The sequence below is a fragment of the Poecile atricapillus genome, chromosome 10 (assembly GCF_030490865.1).
Source record: "Poecile atricapillus isolate bPoeAtr1 chromosome 10, bPoeAtr1.hap1, whole genome shotgun sequence".
Classification (NCBI taxonomy): Eukaryota; Metazoa; Chordata; class Aves; order Passeriformes; family Paridae; genus Poecile; species Poecile atricapillus.
In genome coordinates, this window is record NC_081258.1 from 8,526,712 (window position 1) to 8,546,529 (window position 19,818).

The 19,818-nt window shown below is 38.9% G+C and overlaps 1 protein-coding gene across 4 annotated transcripts in view; it reads left to right on the forward strand.

The window, feature by feature from the left end:
• PHKB (phosphorylase kinase regulatory subunit beta) overlaps positions 1-19,094 on the forward strand; it is a 68,746-nt gene extending 49,652 nt beyond the window's left edge. For 2 of the 4 annotated variants that reach the window (XM_058846331.1, XM_058846332.1), the window contains 11 exons: positions 1,525-1,586; positions 1,675-1,837; positions 2,639-2,720; positions 4,860-4,917; positions 6,625-6,715; positions 8,295-8,497; positions 10,586-10,720; positions 13,835-13,964; positions 14,362-14,469; positions 15,740-15,880; positions 18,122-19,094. In XM_058846331.1, coding sequence (XP_058702314.1) covers positions 1,525-1,586; positions 1,675-1,837; positions 2,639-2,720; positions 4,860-4,917; positions 6,625-6,715; positions 8,295-8,497; positions 10,586-10,720; positions 13,835-13,964; positions 14,362-14,469; positions 15,740-15,880; positions 18,122-18,259 — 1,311 coding nt within the window. In that variant the 3' untranslated portion in view covers positions 18,260-19,094. Of the gene's footprint in view, positions 1-1,524; positions 1,587-1,674; positions 1,838-2,638; positions 2,721-4,859; positions 4,918-5,672; positions 5,764-6,624; positions 6,716-8,294; positions 8,498-10,585; positions 10,721-13,834; positions 13,965-14,361; positions 14,470-15,739; positions 15,881-18,121 lie in introns of all 4 variants that reach the window. The other 2 variants (XM_058846334.1, XM_058846333.1) reach the window with 1 other exon arrangement.
• Positions 19,095-19,818: the final 724 nt, after the last annotated feature.

Here is a 19,818-nt window from a genome sequence, read left to right on the forward strand (position 1 = left end):
TCTTACCTTGCAAGAAAGATTTATCAGACAAGAAATTTCTCCATCTACCTGTGTCCTTATTCTAAGCACTACACTGGACAGCCACTGGGGAGTAAACTTTCCCTTTCATATTCACTGACCTTCTGGAAAGATCCATTTTCTAATATAAAAAGTAAGGAGTTTTTTTTAAAGGGTTTAAGATGTTGACAGTTACTGATCTTTGCTTTATTTGTTAGCCATTAAAAAGAGCACATGGGAAGACTACAAACAAATGTTTGTTTGGCATGAAGGCCCAGTGGAGATTGTTGCTGGTGGGTGCCTTTGCTGCTGGGAACCCTGTGCCTGCTCCAGTAGCTGAATTGGAATCTCTGACTTTCTGCACAGCTGGCACATTCTATTAACAGTCTTGTTTCATTATAGGGGAGGATTTGAGAAAAGAACAAGGGACATGTCTAATTCATGGTGTTTTCTTGAATAATTTATTTATTCCAACAAAATATATATTGATCTTTGTCAGTTGCATTCAGCTGCTTCATTTAGGTGCACATGTTAAACATACCTAAGAGAGAACGTGTCTCTCTAATTGGGTGAATGCTCTTTTTTTCCTATAAAATATGCCAAATTGATTTGTTTTAAAATTCTGTATGCTCAAAAGTTTTGTAGCTCTTTTCTGATTTTTACCTTCATTGTCATCATGTGTTCAAGCAGATGTGCAAGGCAAAGAATGAATGGCACCAGTAATGAAAGTAAAGCAGGGTTTTTATATTCTGTCACCTCACGGCATAACAGATCAATGTTTTATTGCAACTCATGTACAATGAAAATGGAATATAAAAGTTCACAAAACACACTCAGTTTTATTTAGCTAATGAGAACCATCAAAAGCAGTCTTAAAAATGCTGTAGCACAATACCTTTCCTCTGGCAGTAGATAAATAGGGAATTCTTATAAATTCAGAGTGAATGAATTGTAATGACTACATCAGGTAAATGCAGCACTGAGTTTCAGCTATGTAATCTTTTGAGATGGAAGTATTTGTAATCTGCATTTGATGTGCAAACTTAGGCCAGGCATGCTTGGATTAGGGAATGAACACACAGTGGGAATGCTCTTTGTAGTGTTTGCCTGAAACATCAGTGAGGCTGACAGGAAAGCTTCCTGGCCTTCAGCCATCCCTGGAATAACGAACATTGGGATCCAGAACAGGGGGACTGTGGAGGACTCTGAGGAATGCAAATCCTCAGACTCAAGTTTTCATCAACCTTGACTTTGGGGGGGGGTGGGCAGTGCTTGATGAAGCTGGACAGGGCGAAAGAACAATGAAGCAGGAGCAAAAAGGAGTCAGCAGCCCCAAGAGACTTCTGCTGCCTTAAGCTGTATTTTTCTTCATGGAAGACCAAAAGTACTCTGCAAGTGTAAAATACTTGAAACTGTAGATAAACAAACTACTTTCTCAATGGAAACCACCAGCAACATACTGAGATTAAAAGACAGCTGTGTAGTCATATACATATTTTAAAATTTGTTTCCAATTTTTCATTTCAGACGTTAATATCTGGAGCAGTTGTTGAACAACTTGACTTCCTAAGCATCACTGAAACAGAAGAGTAAGGCTATGTGCAAATTGTAGTAATGACTTATTTGATTATTAAAATATTTTCTGAGCCATGAAGAAATCAAATACTTATTTTGCAGAGCTCCTGTATTTAAGAGTTTGGAAGAGCTGGATCTTCCAAAACATTCAAAAGTCAAGAGACAATCTAGTACTCCCAATGCTTCTGAACTTGAACAGCAACCAGATGTAAATATTGATGACTGGAAAAACAAGTCAACATATGAGATCCTGCAGAAACTTAATGTAAGAAAACTTGATAAAAGTACAGTATAACTTCATTCTTGTGAAATAAGAAATTCTGTGCTGATACTCTTTTTACCAGCAGCCTGCTTAGATCAGCATGATCAGTATTGGGGCATGCATAATAATATAAAATGTCTGAAATTTCTCTCCACTCAGGGAATGCTCCTCTTTACCTTATCACAGAGCTTCCTGGCCCCACTTGTGTCACTGCTGGCTCTCAGTTCTCCCAGCTGCCCCAATCATCCTCAGTGCTAAGTGACCATCTAGGAGAGGATCCATTTGCCATGTGCCAGAACAGATATTTTATTGACAAAGTGCAAGTATTGACTTGAGCAGTGGGTATTCACTTGGATGGACTGGGAACTTCTTAATGGCATCAAGGAATAGTTCCAATCTAGCATTTGTTTCCTGTCTCTAGAGGAAAGCTACCAGTACCTGTTCTAGATCTAGTGATAATACAAGCACACAAATTGGTTCCCTATTTCATTACAAGCATTTCTGCTGTAAATTAAAGGACCTGAGAAGGAAAAATCAGGAAACTTTTCCAAGGTCAAATTATTACAGCTTAATATGATCCACAGAGAAGCCTCTGCAAGCAGCAGTGACAAGGATACAGCATACATAGGGTATGGAATAGTTGTGAAATCCCCTTGAAAATAATATATGTAGACTTTTTCCTTAAATTGAAAAGAAGAAAAGGCCCTTTGGTTTCACCTGAAATTTTTAATAGCTGTTATAGCTTTGCTTCAGTGACAATCTGAAGACTATTTGTGGTTTTCTTGTTGCTGTTTTTTATTTAAGGACTGCAATTGCCTGGCAAGTCAAGCGTTACTCTCAAGTATATTGCTTAAAAGGGAAGGGCCGAATTTTATCACCAAGGAAGGTAAGAGCTTCTTCCATTTGACTGTTCTGAGCACTGAGGGAGCAGCTGTATGTTTAGTTGCAGTAAACATGAATAATAGCTGTGCATACCAGCAGTTGTGGAGCTCTTTTCTCTGCCATTTAGAGCAATTTCTACATTAAATAGGACATGCAAATTGATGATGTGGTGGGGAATGAGCTGCTGGATACATGAATGTTTTTAGATTGTTTGTAGGCCAGTGATGTATCTGGTTGTAATTTTGAATGGGTAGATTAGAAAAAAAGACAGGATTTGACCTTACAAAGAAAACAGAAACAAAGACAAGTCTAAATGTCTGTAACAGTCTGAGCTATATGAGGCTTTATACTGAATTTTTATTCTGCTTTGATGTAATCTGACTTTAATTCAATGTATCTGTGAAGCTCTGGTTTTGTATTATGGCTTTCTTTTAGAGCACAGGGTCTAAATTCCTGTGACACAATTCTGAAAAGGCTACCGAGGCTTTGGGATTTTGTGCTGCAAAGTTTGGTGTTTTGTCTTTTTTTCCAAAGATTGCTTTTCAGTTGCCTTTTTATATATGACTACTCAGAAAAAGAGGGCTATTCAAATCAAATAATATACTCCTAGTTATTCATCAAGCAGTGGGACTTCCCACCTCATGTTACAGAGCTCTGCTTCTTAATTTTGGTATGAGATGGCTGGTTCATGTGGAGAAGAGCTGCCATATTGACATAAACATACATTATATCTGTATTGCTGTGTTAAAAATGTCATAGAATCTGTAGGATAATCTGAGTTGGAAGGGACCCACAAGGATCATCATCCTTCACAGGACACCCCAGCAATCCCCCCAGGGGGTGCCTGAGAGCTTCCTGAGCTCTGTCAGGCTGCTGCTGTGCCCACTGCCCTGGGGAGCCTGTTCAGTGCCCAGCCACCCTCTGGTGAGGAAACTTTTCCTGATCTCCCACCTAAACCTTCCCTGACTCAGCTCCAGCCATTTCCTTGAGTCCTGTTGCTTGTCACCAGAGTGAGGAGATCTGGTGCTGCCCCTTGTGAGGATGTTGCAGATCCCAATGAGGTCTCTCCTCATTTTCCTCTGCTGTAGGCTTAACAAGCCACCTCACCTCAGCCACTCCTCACACGGCTTCCCTGCTAAATCCTCCACCATCTTCCTGTGCCTCCTTTGGATACTTTCTAATGTTTGTTTTTTTTTTTTTCTTTCTTCTGTTGTGATGCCCAAAACTGCACACAGGACTGGAAAGCCACATCAGGTGGAATAAAACACATTGGCTGATAACCCAGGGCATTGTTGTAAGGTGTGGTTGGAATATGCACATCAGGCCCATGTAGGCTCTGAAGTGGCCTTTTCCAGCAGTTACCTGTAGTGTGGTGAGGCTTTGGGAGCCTAAGCAGCTTTCTTTAGTCCTTTGTAGGTTGTGTTCTTTGCTCTAGAAACAGCTCAAGGCAGATTTCCTAAACCTCTGCAAGCAAGCAGTGTTACCACTTACGACCATTGGATCACGATGTTGAACTTAAAAACTCTCTTGAAATCAGTTAGGTAAAAAAAAAGTGCAATTGTGCCTCTGAGTGTTCAGAGCTAACTTTTACAGACCTCTCAGTGCCACCCCATATGAAATAGTGGGTGATAACCTTTTTAAAATGCACCTTGTATTAAGTGGTCTGTCACTGACTAAGAGTTCCCTGCATTCCCTGCATGGAGACTGCTGAGACTGACATTAAATAATCACCCAATCAATAAAACATAAATCTAAAAACAGAAGCTGAAGAACTTTAGGTTCTGCAGTTCAAGGATGTACCTTATGATGGGGTGTACTTTTATAGGCCAAATCTATGTGTAGATTAATTTTCCCTGATACATTGCAAGAACAGGTGATATTATAGTTGTCTCTACAGCATGAGCAGCAAATTCAGCTGAAATCTGGCTTGGCTTCTTTCATAACAACATACACTGGGAGACAGGGGACTTGATTGCATCTGAATTTTAGATGTTGAGCATAATAGATAAGTGCTTTACTAAAGCAGATTCAGAATTAACTGGTCTCATCAAATTTGCCTTATTACCGTTAAATTAAAACCTGTGCATCTTTTTTTTGCTTGTGTTTTGTTTTTCTTTTTTTTGTGTTCAATGAATGCCTTTAGGTACTGTTGCTGAGCATATTGAAAGAATCTACAGACGAGCTGGCAGCAGAAAGCTCTGGTTTGTATACAAATATCGTGTTCCTTCTGGCTTACACCAGTTTTGTTTTCCTAATGTGTTTATAGAAAGTAAGGCTGGATTTTCACACACTTAAAGGGGAGAAAATGGCAACTTTCCTGACAGTTGTATTGGTGCATGGCAGCTGAAAGTCTGGTTTAATAGGCTTTAAAAAAATTAAGAAGCAATTTCTTACTGTTATCTTTTCAAATACAAAAGCAAAAGGCTGGTTTTGCACTGAGTGCTATTGCCAGTACACAGGCCTCATTAAATTGAAATAATGTGAGAAGAATGTTAATATTCCTATTTCTTACAGGCCATGATAAAATACTGTCAGTAGCTTTATGTAGGAAGGCTGGTGTTCAGATATAAATCATTTAAGCTGATGCACTAACACAGATTTATTGCCCTGAAGTAATTTGCTTTAAGCCTGACTTTGACACAATAACTTTAAAAGGTTTCAGCAAGTAGGTTGATATTTACATGTTGTTTATTAATTATTTTGCCCTGAAGCTCAGTAGAAGTTTAATTTCCTTTTACCAAAGTCAAGCCTGTCCTGAACTCTGTTCTCTCACTCTTTAACTATTCGTGACAGGTCAGTAAATATATGTTTTTCATTTTTGTCTCTACATACAGTTAAATGAGCCTTTGCCAATAATGAGGTAGAACCAAAATACCTTGATGGCATTTTTTGTAATTAATAAAAATAAAACTGTTTTTCATTTCTCTTCCATGATTGCCATGTGACACACATATAGGTTGGTGTTGCGCTACAGTGCTGCATTTGCACAGAAATTTTCTTCTTCTATAACCCCACATATTACTACTTTACTGGTACATGGGAAACAGGTAAAGTGCCCAGAAATCTGGAGTGCAGCTCTGTGAGATTTTTTTTTTGCTTATTTGCATTTTGATAGTATCAGCTTATGCATTTTTGAAATGCTTTGCTCTTGATCTTAAGGAGTGTGTAGCAGTTTTCACAGGAATCAACATCGACTGTTTGAGTTTTTTACTAACACCATAGAATATTACAGCTTATTCCTCATCTCTGTGAACAAATGATTCTTAGTAGCCTCAAAGTCTGGGCTAGAAAAGCTCAATTACAGGTCTGTTAGGTTTGTGTTTTGTCAGGAAATTATTATTATATGTATTCATATCTTTAACCATCTACTGCATATATGGAAAAATGGGGTTCTTAGAAGTTATAGCTTGTTTTTAACCTGGCAGGTGAGACAAGTCTCTTCATGCTGCACATGCAAAATACTACCTCAGCATGGAATACTCAGCAAGGCTTTGGTGTTATGTGTTATACTTTCTCTTGCAAAATCTTTCTGCCTCTTCCTTAAATAGATTTCAAAATTACCAAAGTTCTCTTGCAAATGATGAAAATGCCATAAAAGAGGAGCAGGCATTTCTTACCTGCCTTTGTTTAAGATGGTGTCGAGAAGAGAACTAGAAGCTTTTTATGGAACTGGTAGTTTAATGAGTTCTAACTAAATATATTTTTGATCCATTAACCTATATCTGAACTAAAAATTTAAAACCTACAGAAGACTGCATAAAATCTGATCCAAATTCCACTTTGTAAATAATGTATGTATTCACTGAGTTAATTCTGAGCTCTCTGCTGTGGCAGACTTCAGATTGCTATCTGAATTCATTAAACTAGCATGTGATATGTAGTGGGATTGCTCTGTTTTCTGCCCTCAGGTCTGTTGTGCGCTTCGCAGCAAGTCTTTTAGGTAAACTAGTGGACAGCCTTGCACCATCTATTACTAATGTTTTAGTTCAGGGCAAGCAGGTAAGTCTTTGCTCCTCAGAACTGCATTAAGGAATGATAACAGAAACTAAACAAATGGCTTGTTCATTTTGAAGGCCTCTGATGCTTCTTTTAAAAGTATGCAATGACTTAAAAAAAAAACGTTACCAAAGAAGAGAAATCCAGAGAAAATAAAGACATGTTTAATAATTGTATTTGGAACTGAATAATAATTTTAATTAATGGAAAAATAAGACTGAAAAAACAGTTTAGCATTTAGGGAAGGCAGGAAGTGGCATGATTTATGTAACTCTTTGGGTCTCAAGCGAGACCTTGGAAACTTTTCAGTGCCTGAAGGGGCTCCAGTAGAGCTGGAGGGGGACTTTTGATAAGGATGTGTAGAGATAGGAAAGAGGGAATTGCTTTAAAATGAAATAGGACAGGTTTAGATTAGATCTTAGAAAGAAACTCTTCCCTGTGAGAGTGAAACTTAGCACAGGTTGCCCAGAGGAGCTGTGGCTGCCTCATCCCTGGGAGTGTTCAGGTTGGACAGGATTTGGAGCAGGAATGTTGGAATGAGATGATCTTTAAGGTCCCTTCCCACCCAAACCTTCCTGTGATTTTATCTATATGCCCTCTTACTTGACAAAAGTAGATGGAGTGAAGTATTAAGGCATCTTTTGAAAGAAAGACTTCTTTAATGAAAATGTAACCACTGTCTGATTGAGCATGAGACAACATGTGGGTGGCAGCTGAGCAAAAGGTCTTTTTCAGGGTTTTCTGTTTCAAAGAAAGTTTAATCATCAGTGTTTTTTTCCTTTCCTAAGGAGAACATTACTTTTCTTCCCCAGCACAATAATTTTGATTAAATTGATGAATAGCTGCTTCTAAAGAATACAAATTGTATATTTCTGTATTTTAGTATTAAATATATGTATGTGTATGTGCAGTGTTGTCTTACTCCAGACTGAGGTCTGGGTTTGTGCTTTGGCACTACTCAGCTATAGAGATTCCACCTGCATGCAGCATAATTTGAGGCTATTTGGCAGTGTTTTAACCTAACTTCCCTTCCTTGATCATGTTGTAGCAATGATCTTTATCACAGCAGAAAAACTAGTGTTGCTGTCTTACTGACAGTACATTAAAAACAAAACAGAATTTTAATAAATTTTTTTTTGTGGTTAAACAATTCAGTACCACCAATATGTTTTCTTAAAATTAAGGCTGTAACTTTTAGCATGCTAGTAGAAATAAGAAAACAAAACTGTAAATTTAATTCTGAACTTTAATTTACTTCCACAGCTGAAATGTATGAAATTGTATAACTGTCTAAACCTAATGTTCAATCCTGTATAAGACCACCAAAGCAGTGGTCTTGTATTTTTATTTTAGTTTGGAAAAATACATTCCATATTCACTGTGGTCATTAGTGAAGTTTATTACTTCAATAACATGCAATTAACAGTATTAACAAGCATCAGCCATTGACATAAAATTACCCTTGTATTGTGAAATTTTTAACAAGCAGAGTTGATGCCTTCTGAAGAGTTCAGTTTCTGAATTGCTTTGCAGTGCTTTTCTTCCTGTTCCTGTCCTCTGAATTGTTTTCCCTGTACTGCAGGTGACACTGGGACCTTTTGGCCAGGAGGAAGCAGTTATTTCTAACCCCTTATCACCAGCAGTGATTAAGAACATGATCTATGAAAAATGCCAATTACAAGATGAAAGAGAAGCCGTGGTGCAGCAGGAACTTGTCATCCATATTGGCTGGATCATCTCCAATTCCCCAGAACTGTTCAGTGGAATGCTGAAGATACGGATTGGGTCAGTAAAGTACCTGTTGTTCTTTATTATCTCAGGGACTGCAGGGACTACAGACTTCAGAGAACCACCAGCTTGAATCAAGGTTAAAACATCATTTACCTCCCACCTTTTCTCTTTATGTGTTTGACAAGGTGACCTACAAATCAGCTGTGCTGGAGTGTTGTCACATTCCATGGTATCTGCGTTTACTTTGCTACCCACAGAAGTTAATTAATTTTTCACATTTAGGAAGAGACATGCATTTGAATAAGCACTTCTGTGAAGAGGCCAGGTGCTAGTGACTGAGATTTACAGAATCAGAACTTAAGTGTTTCGTCTTCCATATTTTTTTCCATAGAGAAAAATACAGCGTTTCAGCACTGGAGGTAGATACCAGCAGCCTTTTTTCTAGCATACAAGATTCATATTTCTTTAGCAGTACATTCCAGTCATCATAAAACCAAAAATTGCCTGTGTTACATTTAACTGAAAGTATCCTTTTGTACTTAAATGCTTTTCTGTCCCCTCTACAGATCCATGTTACACTTCTTTCCTCCCCTTCCTTATTCTCTGTAGCTAATCCTTTTTGCAATTTTTTTCCTTTCTCCCAAGGTTAATGCTAGAGATTCAATTTCCTTTATTTCAGTGTTATCACCCACTCCAGTGAGCAAAATTAACCTTCTCACAGAAATGCCGTTCCAGTTTGATAATGATTTGATTTAGTGTCTTGTTATTGATTTGTTTTCAGGGTTTCATGTTGAAATAGATCAAGTTTCTGACAGCCCTATTACTGTAAAAACTCCCAGCCAACTGACTTGAATTCACCTCTTATCAGAGAATAGCACAGCAGAAGGTCCACTCTTGACTTTGGTGTGGCTTGTAGGCCACTGCAAAGAGAAAATACCAGCGAGGGACTGACACACAGTCACATTTGAGTCATGAGTGGGGAAAGAATTCCTGAGCCACTTGTGTTGTTAATTGTAGTAACAAGAGAAAGACACTCATCACCTGCTAAATTAAATGAAAGCAGCATGTTCTGCATAATGTAATGGGCCCTAATACTCCCTGGTATCTTGCACCTCCAGTGCGTGGTCCTGGAAACCTCAGATGTAAAGCAGCACTGAATCAGCTGGCCAGGCATCTCCAAATTCTGTGTGGTTACTGAGAACTCCCTAAAAAAGAATGTGACTTGACTTAAATAAGCAAAAACATTCTGCACCTTGTTACCTAAATAGTTAAATGACCACGGATGTGGCTACAGAGATGATAGCCTAAATCTCTCACTGCATTTTCAGATAAGCACAGAAATGCTGTGACGTACCCAAGCCTTGATCATCAGGTGTTATGGACTACTGAAGAAAAACTAGTTCAGTTTCCTTCTTTTAGTAGTGCCTACTTGAACTGAACCAGTGTAGAGGGCAGGAGGCTGAGTTCTGTGCTTATCTGGCTTCTGATGTACCTGCACCTTATTTCATCTTTGATATTGCATGAGAGGCTGGAGCACTGGTTTTACATAATGTGCACAATAAAACTTGGCATTTTCCTTCAACGCTTTGCCAAGTTCTGCGTCTCTGGTACCTCAGGCTAGAAATCTTCACTGTTGCTATATTTTTATTGAATCGAATTTTTTTCAAAAAGGAGCAGAAAAAGAAAGTGTGATAGACTGCAAAAAGGAATTTCAAAGGCTGAAACAGGAAATAAGCCCTGAAGTCTTCGTAAAGTACTGTAAATTTTATGGCTTTTTAAAACTCATCAGCAAAATGCACATATCGTAAGAGCAGAATTCTGAGTAGGAATTTTAACATCAAAAGGCAGGTAAATGTTGGTCTTAATGAACATGGAATATAGGGAATGTAGTCCAATCCATTTTCTCTATGGAAAACATGCTTCACAAGACATTTCTTAAAACCTGTGCATTATCCCTTTCAGCTTGTATCATGTTGCAGTCAAACAGGAAGAGTAGGAGAGTATTTGTCTGATATTTTATGCACATCCTGACAGCCAAATAGCAGGATTGTGTGGAATTCTTATGAGCTGTTTTATTAGACTAATTTTTCCTATTTGGAAACTTTGTATTTAATGAATAAATATATTCCTCCCCTTATGCAGATGGATTATCCATGCTATGGAGTATGAACTGAAAATCCGTGCTGGGGATATGCCAGCCAAGGACTTGTACCAGATGTCTCCCAGTGAGGTGAAGCAGCTTCTGCTGGATATTCTGCAGCCTCAGCAGCCAGGCAGGTAATGAGGTGTGGGGTTGTGGCTCCTGATTTCATTCAGAAACTTCTCTTCAAGTACATTTCATTTCTGAACTGCTTTGTTGTGTGCACCTGAAATCACCAGGCATCTGTAATCAGTTACGTAATTTTTTGAGGGAAAGTAGCAAAAATGCACTTTTTCATTCTTTCACATGGGCCCAGGTTCTAGAAATGTTTCTCTTCTATTGCATATACCCTTTTCAGCTTTATCTTTGTGGAAATCTCTTTACTGCCACAGAAAAGAGATCTGTCTGCTATAATGTGAACTGTTACACTCTTTGATGTGAGGAAGGAGCCAAAAATTACCCAATACTTCCACTAAAGTAAGTTTTAAGAACAGTTGTTTGCTGTTCTGTGCCTACTTTCTTCTAAATTATTATATGAGTAAGAGCAGATGTTCTCTAGAATTCTTAAAAGATAGTGTGGTACTGTATGAAACTTGGAATCCTTTCTCCAAGCTGTAACCAGCTGCCAAGAGGAACATTCATTGTGATACCAAGTATGCAAGACAAAAGTTAAAATTGCAATATTTCCACTTAACTTTATTGATAAGAGTGAAGTCAAAACTCTTCCTCTTGGTTTTACTTCTAGTTAAGTTAAACTTTGGCACATAATATTGCTGATAATTTCCATAGTCCTTGACTGAATGGATGATGGGTTTTTCCTCTCAACAAAGAGGAATTATAACACACATCCTGCTGTTTATGTTCCTGCTTCATTCAAAACACACCTGTGTTTTTCCCCAATCTGTAATCCCTGAGAAACGAGCTCCTTCAATCACTGCCTCATCTCTCGCTCCTACTGGCTCTGTTCTGTATCTCCCAGATGCTTTTCAGAGTCTTGGCTGCACTTACCAGTTCTTGCTGTTCAGTTGCTGTCTCTGCTCGTGTTGGTGCTGACATTGTCCTGTAAAACCCTAGCAGAACAACCCCTTTGAGCATTTCCCATTAAATATTAATGCTGTTTAGGAGCATTTGGTCAATCTCAGTAAGCAATTCAAGCACCACCTTTTGTCAGAGATCTTCCCTGTGCTGCCACAGCAGCTGCTGCTTTTGATTCCAGTAACACACGATGGGTAGGTCACTGAAGGGCACTTGGGTTGAGTTTCTGAGGATGAGGATTCTTTTTTGGGTTATCTGAGTACAAAAGCTCACCAGCATATGCTTCAAAACTTTCAATCTTGTAACTTCTTTTCTAGCTTCTTCCTGTGCAGTATTGCTAACTCGTTTTTCCTTGCCCATTAGTGACTTGTTTTTAAAGTTCTTTTCCTGCCAGGAAATACAGAATACTCTTTTTATTTTTTTCCTCCTCCTTTTCTTTTTCTTCTTTTTGAGAAGCTTTTCCTACTCTTGCAATGTTTTTAGAAAAAAAAATGTCTGCTAATGTGAAACTCTATCTCACTGCCAATTAATTTATACTACAGGAAGGGCTAATGGTCTATTTACCTCCCTAACAGTCTCCACAACTAACCTCTCTCCAAGTTTTCACAGAGGGTAACATTTTTGCAAGCACAGACTCCACAGATAACACTTTTTAATGTATTTATGTAGGTCAGAAGACTGCAAGAAACTCTTTTTAAATGGAGCATTGTTCTTTTAATGGTCCAAGTAGTTCTAAATCTCACTTTGCTTATTCAGTTTGCAGGACTCTCTTCCCAACCCTATTAATGTAGGTTGGTCAGAGCATTTTTGACATCTTCAAATACCTCTCTTTTTGTATTAAGAAAACAACTGGTTATTTTTACCACATCACTGGTCTTCTTACTTTTATGGAAGTTTTCTTATCCTAATCCGAGGACAGAGCTGTACAGAGAATGAGATGAAACTGTCATAGTAGACATGACGTGCTTTTAAAACAAAAAACTGAAACCAACCCTCTGTTTGCTTTGTATTCTGGAGTAGCTGGGAGTGAGCTACACTAAAAACTTAAGTGCAAAACCATGCATGGGGTTGTCAGAATTAGTGTTCTCTTCACTGATTGTATTTCAGAAGGAATTCTCACAATTTCTCTAGTATTTAAGAGTAAGGGTTTTTAAATGCACAATATTTTAGTGATTTCATCAAACACACTGGTGTCTGCAGGAACAGGTCATTTTACAGACAAGTGATTTTATTCTAAGCATGTCATGTTAATCTACCAATGCAAATGGAGCAAAAACTAAAACCCCAGACTTATTAGTGCTGAATTTATTTGAATTAGGCTATGAAAGTTCTGCAAAACAATATTGGTAAATGGAATTTCCCTATTTTTTTTCCCCTTTTTTTCTTTTCTTTTTCTTTTCAAGCAGCCTACCAGAACCCAGTCTTAGAAATAAAGAAACACATGAGGCACGTTGCAATGCAGTAATTTAATTGTAGTTTTTCTAAAAAACAATGTGTGTGTTGCTTTTTCTACTTAAAATTCAAAAAGCAGCTAAGGACTAATTAACTCAAGTCTTCTCTGTCAAATGCATTCAGGACAGCCACACAAGACTTAAATCTGTCTTGTGAATCCACCAATTAATTCATACCCATGGATGCCACTTCTTCAAGTTCCATTGCTGTTGTGTTAAACATTTTGGCTAAAGCCCCATTCCTATAGTAACACTGAGAAGAAAAAGTAGGAAAATTAAATTCCAGACTTGATGGATTTAAGTAGAAAAGAAAAAAGCTGAAACGCTTCTGAAGGCAAACAGGATTTGTGATTCATGTGGAATGTCACTCAGTTTCCTCTGTAAAGCCTTAGTTTTACAAAACCATTCTGTTGAATTTTATAAATTTGCAGGCCAGATGTTTTCTACAGACCATCAGGAAAAACCCCTGCCTTCAACAATTCTGCTGAAACTTTGCTTATATGATTAGACCTGATGAATTTGACCTGCTACCCTTGCTGGCCTGCACTGGGTGGATTTCACAGTTGCTGCTTTTTCTGCATTTCCTTAAAGCACAGCCAGCCCCAAGGGTGATCTCTGCACGCTGAGCCCCTGGGTTTGCTTTAGGTGCCGCTCAGCAGAGAGCACAGCCTGTCCTGTGTGCACCAGGGGTGGCTTTGGGCTCGCTGCTCACCTGCCTGGCTGTGCAGTGCCAGGTTTGCTGAGGCTGTTGCTGTGTGCCCACAGGAGCTGGCTGAACAGGAGGCAGCTGGATGGCTCCCTGAACAGAACTCCTTCGGGTTTCTACGACCGCGTGTGGCAGATCCTGGAGAGAACCCCCAACGGCTTGATCGTGGCAGGGAGATTCTTGCCCCAGGTAACCCTGCAGAGAGGCTCAGGTTCTGCTGCTCCAGCTGACTAGTAATGGTGAAATACCTTATCATCAATGGTTCTTTTATGCCATCATGTGTTACTTTGAGTATCTTGTTAATTGGGGAAAAAAAAAAAAATCAAGTTTTCTATTTTACTTGGAGTAAAATACCATTAGAGTAGAATAAAAGCAAATTATTTCTATTAAAGCACATTTATAAAACCTTAAGTGTAGAAGTTTCTTTCCAAGTTATGGACTCTGAAATCTGCTCCCTTTTTGATCCTACAGTGGTTATTATTTCTTAGTTGAATATTATTTGTTCAACAAGCAAGTAGGCTCTGCCTGGGGGTGGGTTTGATTTAATGCATGTGGTCTTTGAATAAAAGTATGATTTGTTTTTCAGCAACCAACCTTATCGGATATGACGATGTATGAAATGAATTTTTCCCTCCTAGTTGAAGATATGCTGCAGAACATCGACCAACCACAATACAGGCAGATCATCGTGGAGGTCTGTGGCAATAATATAATGCCATTTTATAATGTGCATTAACAGGTTGCAGCCTTAAAGAAAATTAAAAAAAAACCTAGACTGAAATATTTGAAGAAATATTGAACACTTGCTTCAGTGGTTTCTCCGTAGATTTTTATGATTATGAACAGGTTCCTGTTACATGTTCAGAACAAAGCAAGTTCATGATGTTCTTCCCCTTCAGCAAATATTAATAACAGTACCAATACAATTGGTCAGAGGAGGTAAAAATCCAATAATTCCAGTGTAGCTTTCCTTCAAGTCCTTAGCTCATGCCTTTTCCTAACCATTTCCTAGCTCTAAGGAAAACTGCTCTAAAATAACCAGCTTACCCTCTGAAGGATTCTTCTTTCCCTTTTTGCTGAGGCTGTCTAGTTAGTAGCTTTACACTACTGAATCAGCCACCTTCCCATTTCCCACTTTCCCATTGTGTTCCTCATCCTAACAGGAAAGTAAGAGGCTGTTTAAATCCTTCCCCAACTGCACAAGTTTGCTTGCAGCTGCACTGTTGGTACCTGGCATCTGTGCTGTCAGCAGCATTCACTGTTAGCCCCTGGTGCTTGTGTGAGTGCTCCTCCCCAGGAGCATCCAACCCCTCTCAATTCTGGCTCACAGCTCGTGGTCAGGCTGGTTGCTGGATCACCCCCAGTTTTTGGTAAAAGGTAAAATTACCAAACCTGAGGTGACCAGTGCAGGCTCCACTGCCTACTTATAGATACTGCAACAGGACTCTCATCATGTTCACCTTCCTATTTTAAACCCTTTTCAGTTGTAAGTAACATAAATTCTGATGAACTGAGGCTTTACTGCTGACTGCTGTTTTTGGTTTTTATAAACTTTGTCATAACAGAATTTTACCATCTGTGATTATGCCTCAGAACACCAAATGCTGAGGTTCAGTGTTTGCTGCTTTTCACTCTCTCCACAGCATTTATGCAGCCACAGAGTAAACTGAATAAAATGGAAAATAACTTCCCTGGCTCCCAGCCAAGTTAGATGTTAATGTCAATCATTTACACCCTGCCCTTACCTAGGCAGTCACCAGCAATTGTAACCTTTCATAAAAGCCTGCTTTTCCAGTGATTCTTTTATCAAAGTCAGAATTCTATTATCTGTGCACTATTACCTGTGCCATTTTTAAATGGCTTCCTGCTTCAAAGAGGCATATGCAATTACTAGCAGTGCTATTATGTAACCTGAATTTTAAAAAATGAAATGTAAAGTCTTACAATCTTTTTCTGCCTTCTAGTTGCTGATGGTTATATCTGTTATTTTGGAGAGAAATCCTGAGCTAGAGTTCCAGGACAAAGTGGACTTGGACAAGGTGGTGCAAGAAGCATTTCATGACTTTCAGAAAGATCACAGCAGTCCAAAGGGAGCTGCAAATCAAGTGAGTAAAATATTGCTGTTTTACAGAATTTACCATTCTCATTGAAGTTAGTTCTAAATGTTAATTCTGTGCAGTTCAGAGTAAAAAGCAATTGATAGAAGTTCAGAACGGAACACAAATAAGAAATTAATGTACCCAAGTGATGCCTAGGTCTGCAAAGAGCCTCTAAGCAGAGATGAAAGAGGTGCACTTTATTGCTGAGTTGTAAATTCAAAATGTTATGGTAAGGAGAATACAGCATTCCATGGCTCTGAAATGGGACTCTCAGTAAGCTGGAAGAGTTATCCTCAAAGGGGAAAGAATTCATTAGGAGGGACACTAAAACTGAGAAGAGTTAAAAAAACAAAAGAAAAAAACCTAAAGCTCAGCAAGGAAGTGTGAACTTAGGATCTTATGTACACAGAGACTAAGAAAACTTTAATAACCAAAGAATTTACATTGACAATATTAAAGAACTTGAGATACAGAACTGTTCCTAGTTACTGATTTTTCTGCTAGAGTTGCCTTTGTGAACTGGCAAACTTTTGGCTAAAACTCAAATACAAGAATAAATGCTTTTAATATTTACTTCACTAGAATTATAGGTTTTACGCTTTAAAGATCTCTGAATGTTCTCACTACAAGTTTTGGTGCCTCAAAGCTCTGAAATTCTGTAAAAAAGCCGGGTTTACTGGCCTGGTTAAAGGAGGAGGTAAGAGTAAAGCAGGGGGACAAGTCCCAGAGCTACTGAGGATGATCTTCCTTGCATCAGCTGGCATTTCAATTGTGGACAGTATATTTGAAGTTATCTGTGCTAGCTCTGAAGAATCTATTGATTTGTAACATTGACATGCAGCAGCCCTTCCTCCTGCTGAATTGAGCTCCTTTAAAAGATGAGGAAGGATGTGCTGTGCAGGAACTCATTCAAATGTTTCAGTGTTCACTTTTTTGCCACTGATTTTTTGTACTAAGATTTGAAAGCAAGCCAGATCCCCAGCCCCAGCAATGTGTCAATTTCCACAATACCTTTGTTTAGGAAAAAAAAACAATTTCCTGGAAATTATGATCCTTTTGGTCTGTATTGGAGGGTAGTGATTCAGTGGCCATAGCAAAACCACCCATCATCCACACAAATGGCTCTCAAGTGCCAGCTTCACACAGCATCTGGAATTTGCTACTGACTGTGACAAGCTGCAAATCCCCAATGGCCACAAACAGAAAGGAAAATTCCATGCAAACCCCAGTTTTTACTGGTGCTGCCCTAGCCTGTTGAAGTGATGGATTTTTTTTCTCCAAGCCCAGACCTACTTAGAATAATGCCTTTTTGTCTCCTAGAAAGAGCCCTTGCTTTACAGTTGTGAATAGTATTTAAGATTGTTGTTGGAAATTCGGCTCCTTGCATTAAAATTTTCTGGAACCTGGCTCTCCCATATTCCCAGGTGGATGGATGCCTGCTGGCAGTTAACTGTAACCCTGTCTGGGATTGTTCTTAGGGTGTTCTGTCTCAAGGTTTCCTAACACTGCTAAAATCTCCTGATTTGTCTGAACTATGGCCTTCCATTAAATGTACTTGCAGGTCTTTTGAGCTTTGTTAATTCCCTGTTACCATGTAATAAATATCAAAATTATTTATTGTAGTAAGTTCAGACACACCCTAAAGCTACAGAAGTCTTAATATTTTCTCCACACAATCTCTGCCCTTGATTTACTAAAAGTAACCAATTTCCTGAATTAAAGCATTATACCTTTTTTAGAGCTGCTAATACCTAATTTGAGAGTAAGCAGGTGTTTTAATGTCACTAGCTGTGAAAAACAGGTGTTCAGTGAAGGACACCTATTTTGGTGATCTGATTAATGAATGAGTTCATGTGCTACCTGTGGTTTGGATCTTGGATTTTTTCCTTTTGAATAAATCTTCAGTCAGTTTACACTTCATGTACACCCAAGGCCCTGGCTCACCATTCTACCACCCAGGCATCACACAGCTGCATGTTTTAGGAGAGCAGTTGTTCTCTGACAGCTATGACATTTTAAAAAAATGTTAAGAAGGTGGTATCTGTGCAGGCCTGGAAAACTCAGTGAGGAAATAGATGCAGGTAAGTACATATGGGAGATTTCTGAAAACTGAGCAGAATTATTTTCTAGGTTTAGAGTCCAAAAAACACATTTGCATTTTTAACATATCTGATGGTGTTCTTATTTCCCTATGTGTGGCTGCTTTCCACATTCACACTAATGGCAGCCTCTGTTCCCTCTCTGCAGAGTGACATGACTGCATTCTACAACACCCACCCACTTGGAAAAAAGGGAACGTGCAGCTACTTGAGCAAGGCTGTGATCACTTTGCTGCTGGAAGGGGAAATGAAACCAAGCAACGATGATCCTTGCACCATTAGCTAAAGCTTGGCACACAGCATGGGAATTGTTGCTTTACTTAGTGTTCTGTGTATTTTTCAAGCCTATTTTAAGGGACTGCTTTGAAGGGTAACCCTGGCTAGTGACACAAATGCATCATATCCTTTGCTGAAAGAAGTGCCATTAAAGATACCAAGTGCCACCAGATTTTTTCCTTCCTCAACTATGCAGCATGAAACAAAGCACATGAAGTTAGTCCTGTGGTATTTGATTAAGCTGAATGGGAATGTATTTATGATCTTAAAATATGCATTTACTGTAGCTGGCAAATTCAAGGGAACGGCAGTGTGAGATTTTGTCTTTATACCTCTATTTATTTATAATTGCAAACAAATAGAAGATAAATTAATATGCATACCAATCAGTGTGGAAATATAAAATATTGGATTATTTTCTTATTATTCTTCAAACAAATCGGAGGTGAAGTATTTGTTATTCTCTTACAGTTTTCTTTCTCTGTTCAAGTGACAGCATTCATTTAATGTATTGGGTTTTTTAATTTACAGGTTGGTAACATGATATACAGGTTTCATCCCAATGGAGCAACTTTTTATCTCTAGCAATACACATCACTGTATTTTCCCAGTTGTTTAAACATCTGTAAGTTAACAAGGGAAATGTATGGTAACACAATAAAAGTTTGTTTTTAAAAAAGGCAAACAAGCTGTATTTAAATTAAAATCAATGAAGAAATAACTTTGTATTACATATTAAAGAATTTGAGATACACTTACTTATCTCCTAAATGTGTGAAAACACTGTATGCTATATGCTTTATTTTGGTGAAAATAATAAAAAGCAAATGCTTGTAAAAACAAAACCCTGTCAAAAATACTTTAAGTGCCATGCAAAGAGCCTCCTGCTGACTGTAGTGGCAACCTTTGACCTGCTGCTGGAGCCACCTTGTGCCACTGAAGTGCCACTTTTAGCAGCACAAAAGACACTTAAGCTCTAGAACAGATCCTCAAACATTTTGCTAATTAAACTGAGAGTGAGGAGCTGCAGCTCAGCTGTGAGTGAGTTGTGGCCACACTGGTGTCCAAGGCAGGGGCTCTCAGGGCAAAGCCTTGCTGTAACACATTTCTCTGTGCAAGCAGAGTGGGGTGGCAGGGGCCAGGGAAGCAGATCCAGATGCCATCCCCAAGGCTCAGGTGGGCCCAGCCTGTGGAGAGTCTGTCCCTGGAGCAGCCTGTGCTGGCTGCAGCAGGGTGGGCACAGTCCAGCAGCAGCCTCAGCTGGCAGCAGTGCTGAACACTGCCTGAGCCACTCCTTCCAACAATACTGCATGACCTGGCATTTTTTACTGCATTACTGCCCTAGGAGTTACCAACTGCAATGGATTCCACGTGTCCTTTTTGTTAAATGCTGCCTGCAGCCCTGCAGCTGGCCATGGCTCAGTGACTACATGAGTAGTAAGGTCTCTGTTTCTAGTGGATTTTAACAATAATATGTCAAATGGACAGATCTCTTGTCATACATTACAGAACATAACTCTTGTCCTATTGAAAGGAAACAATCCTTTACATACAGACCCTACACGTTAC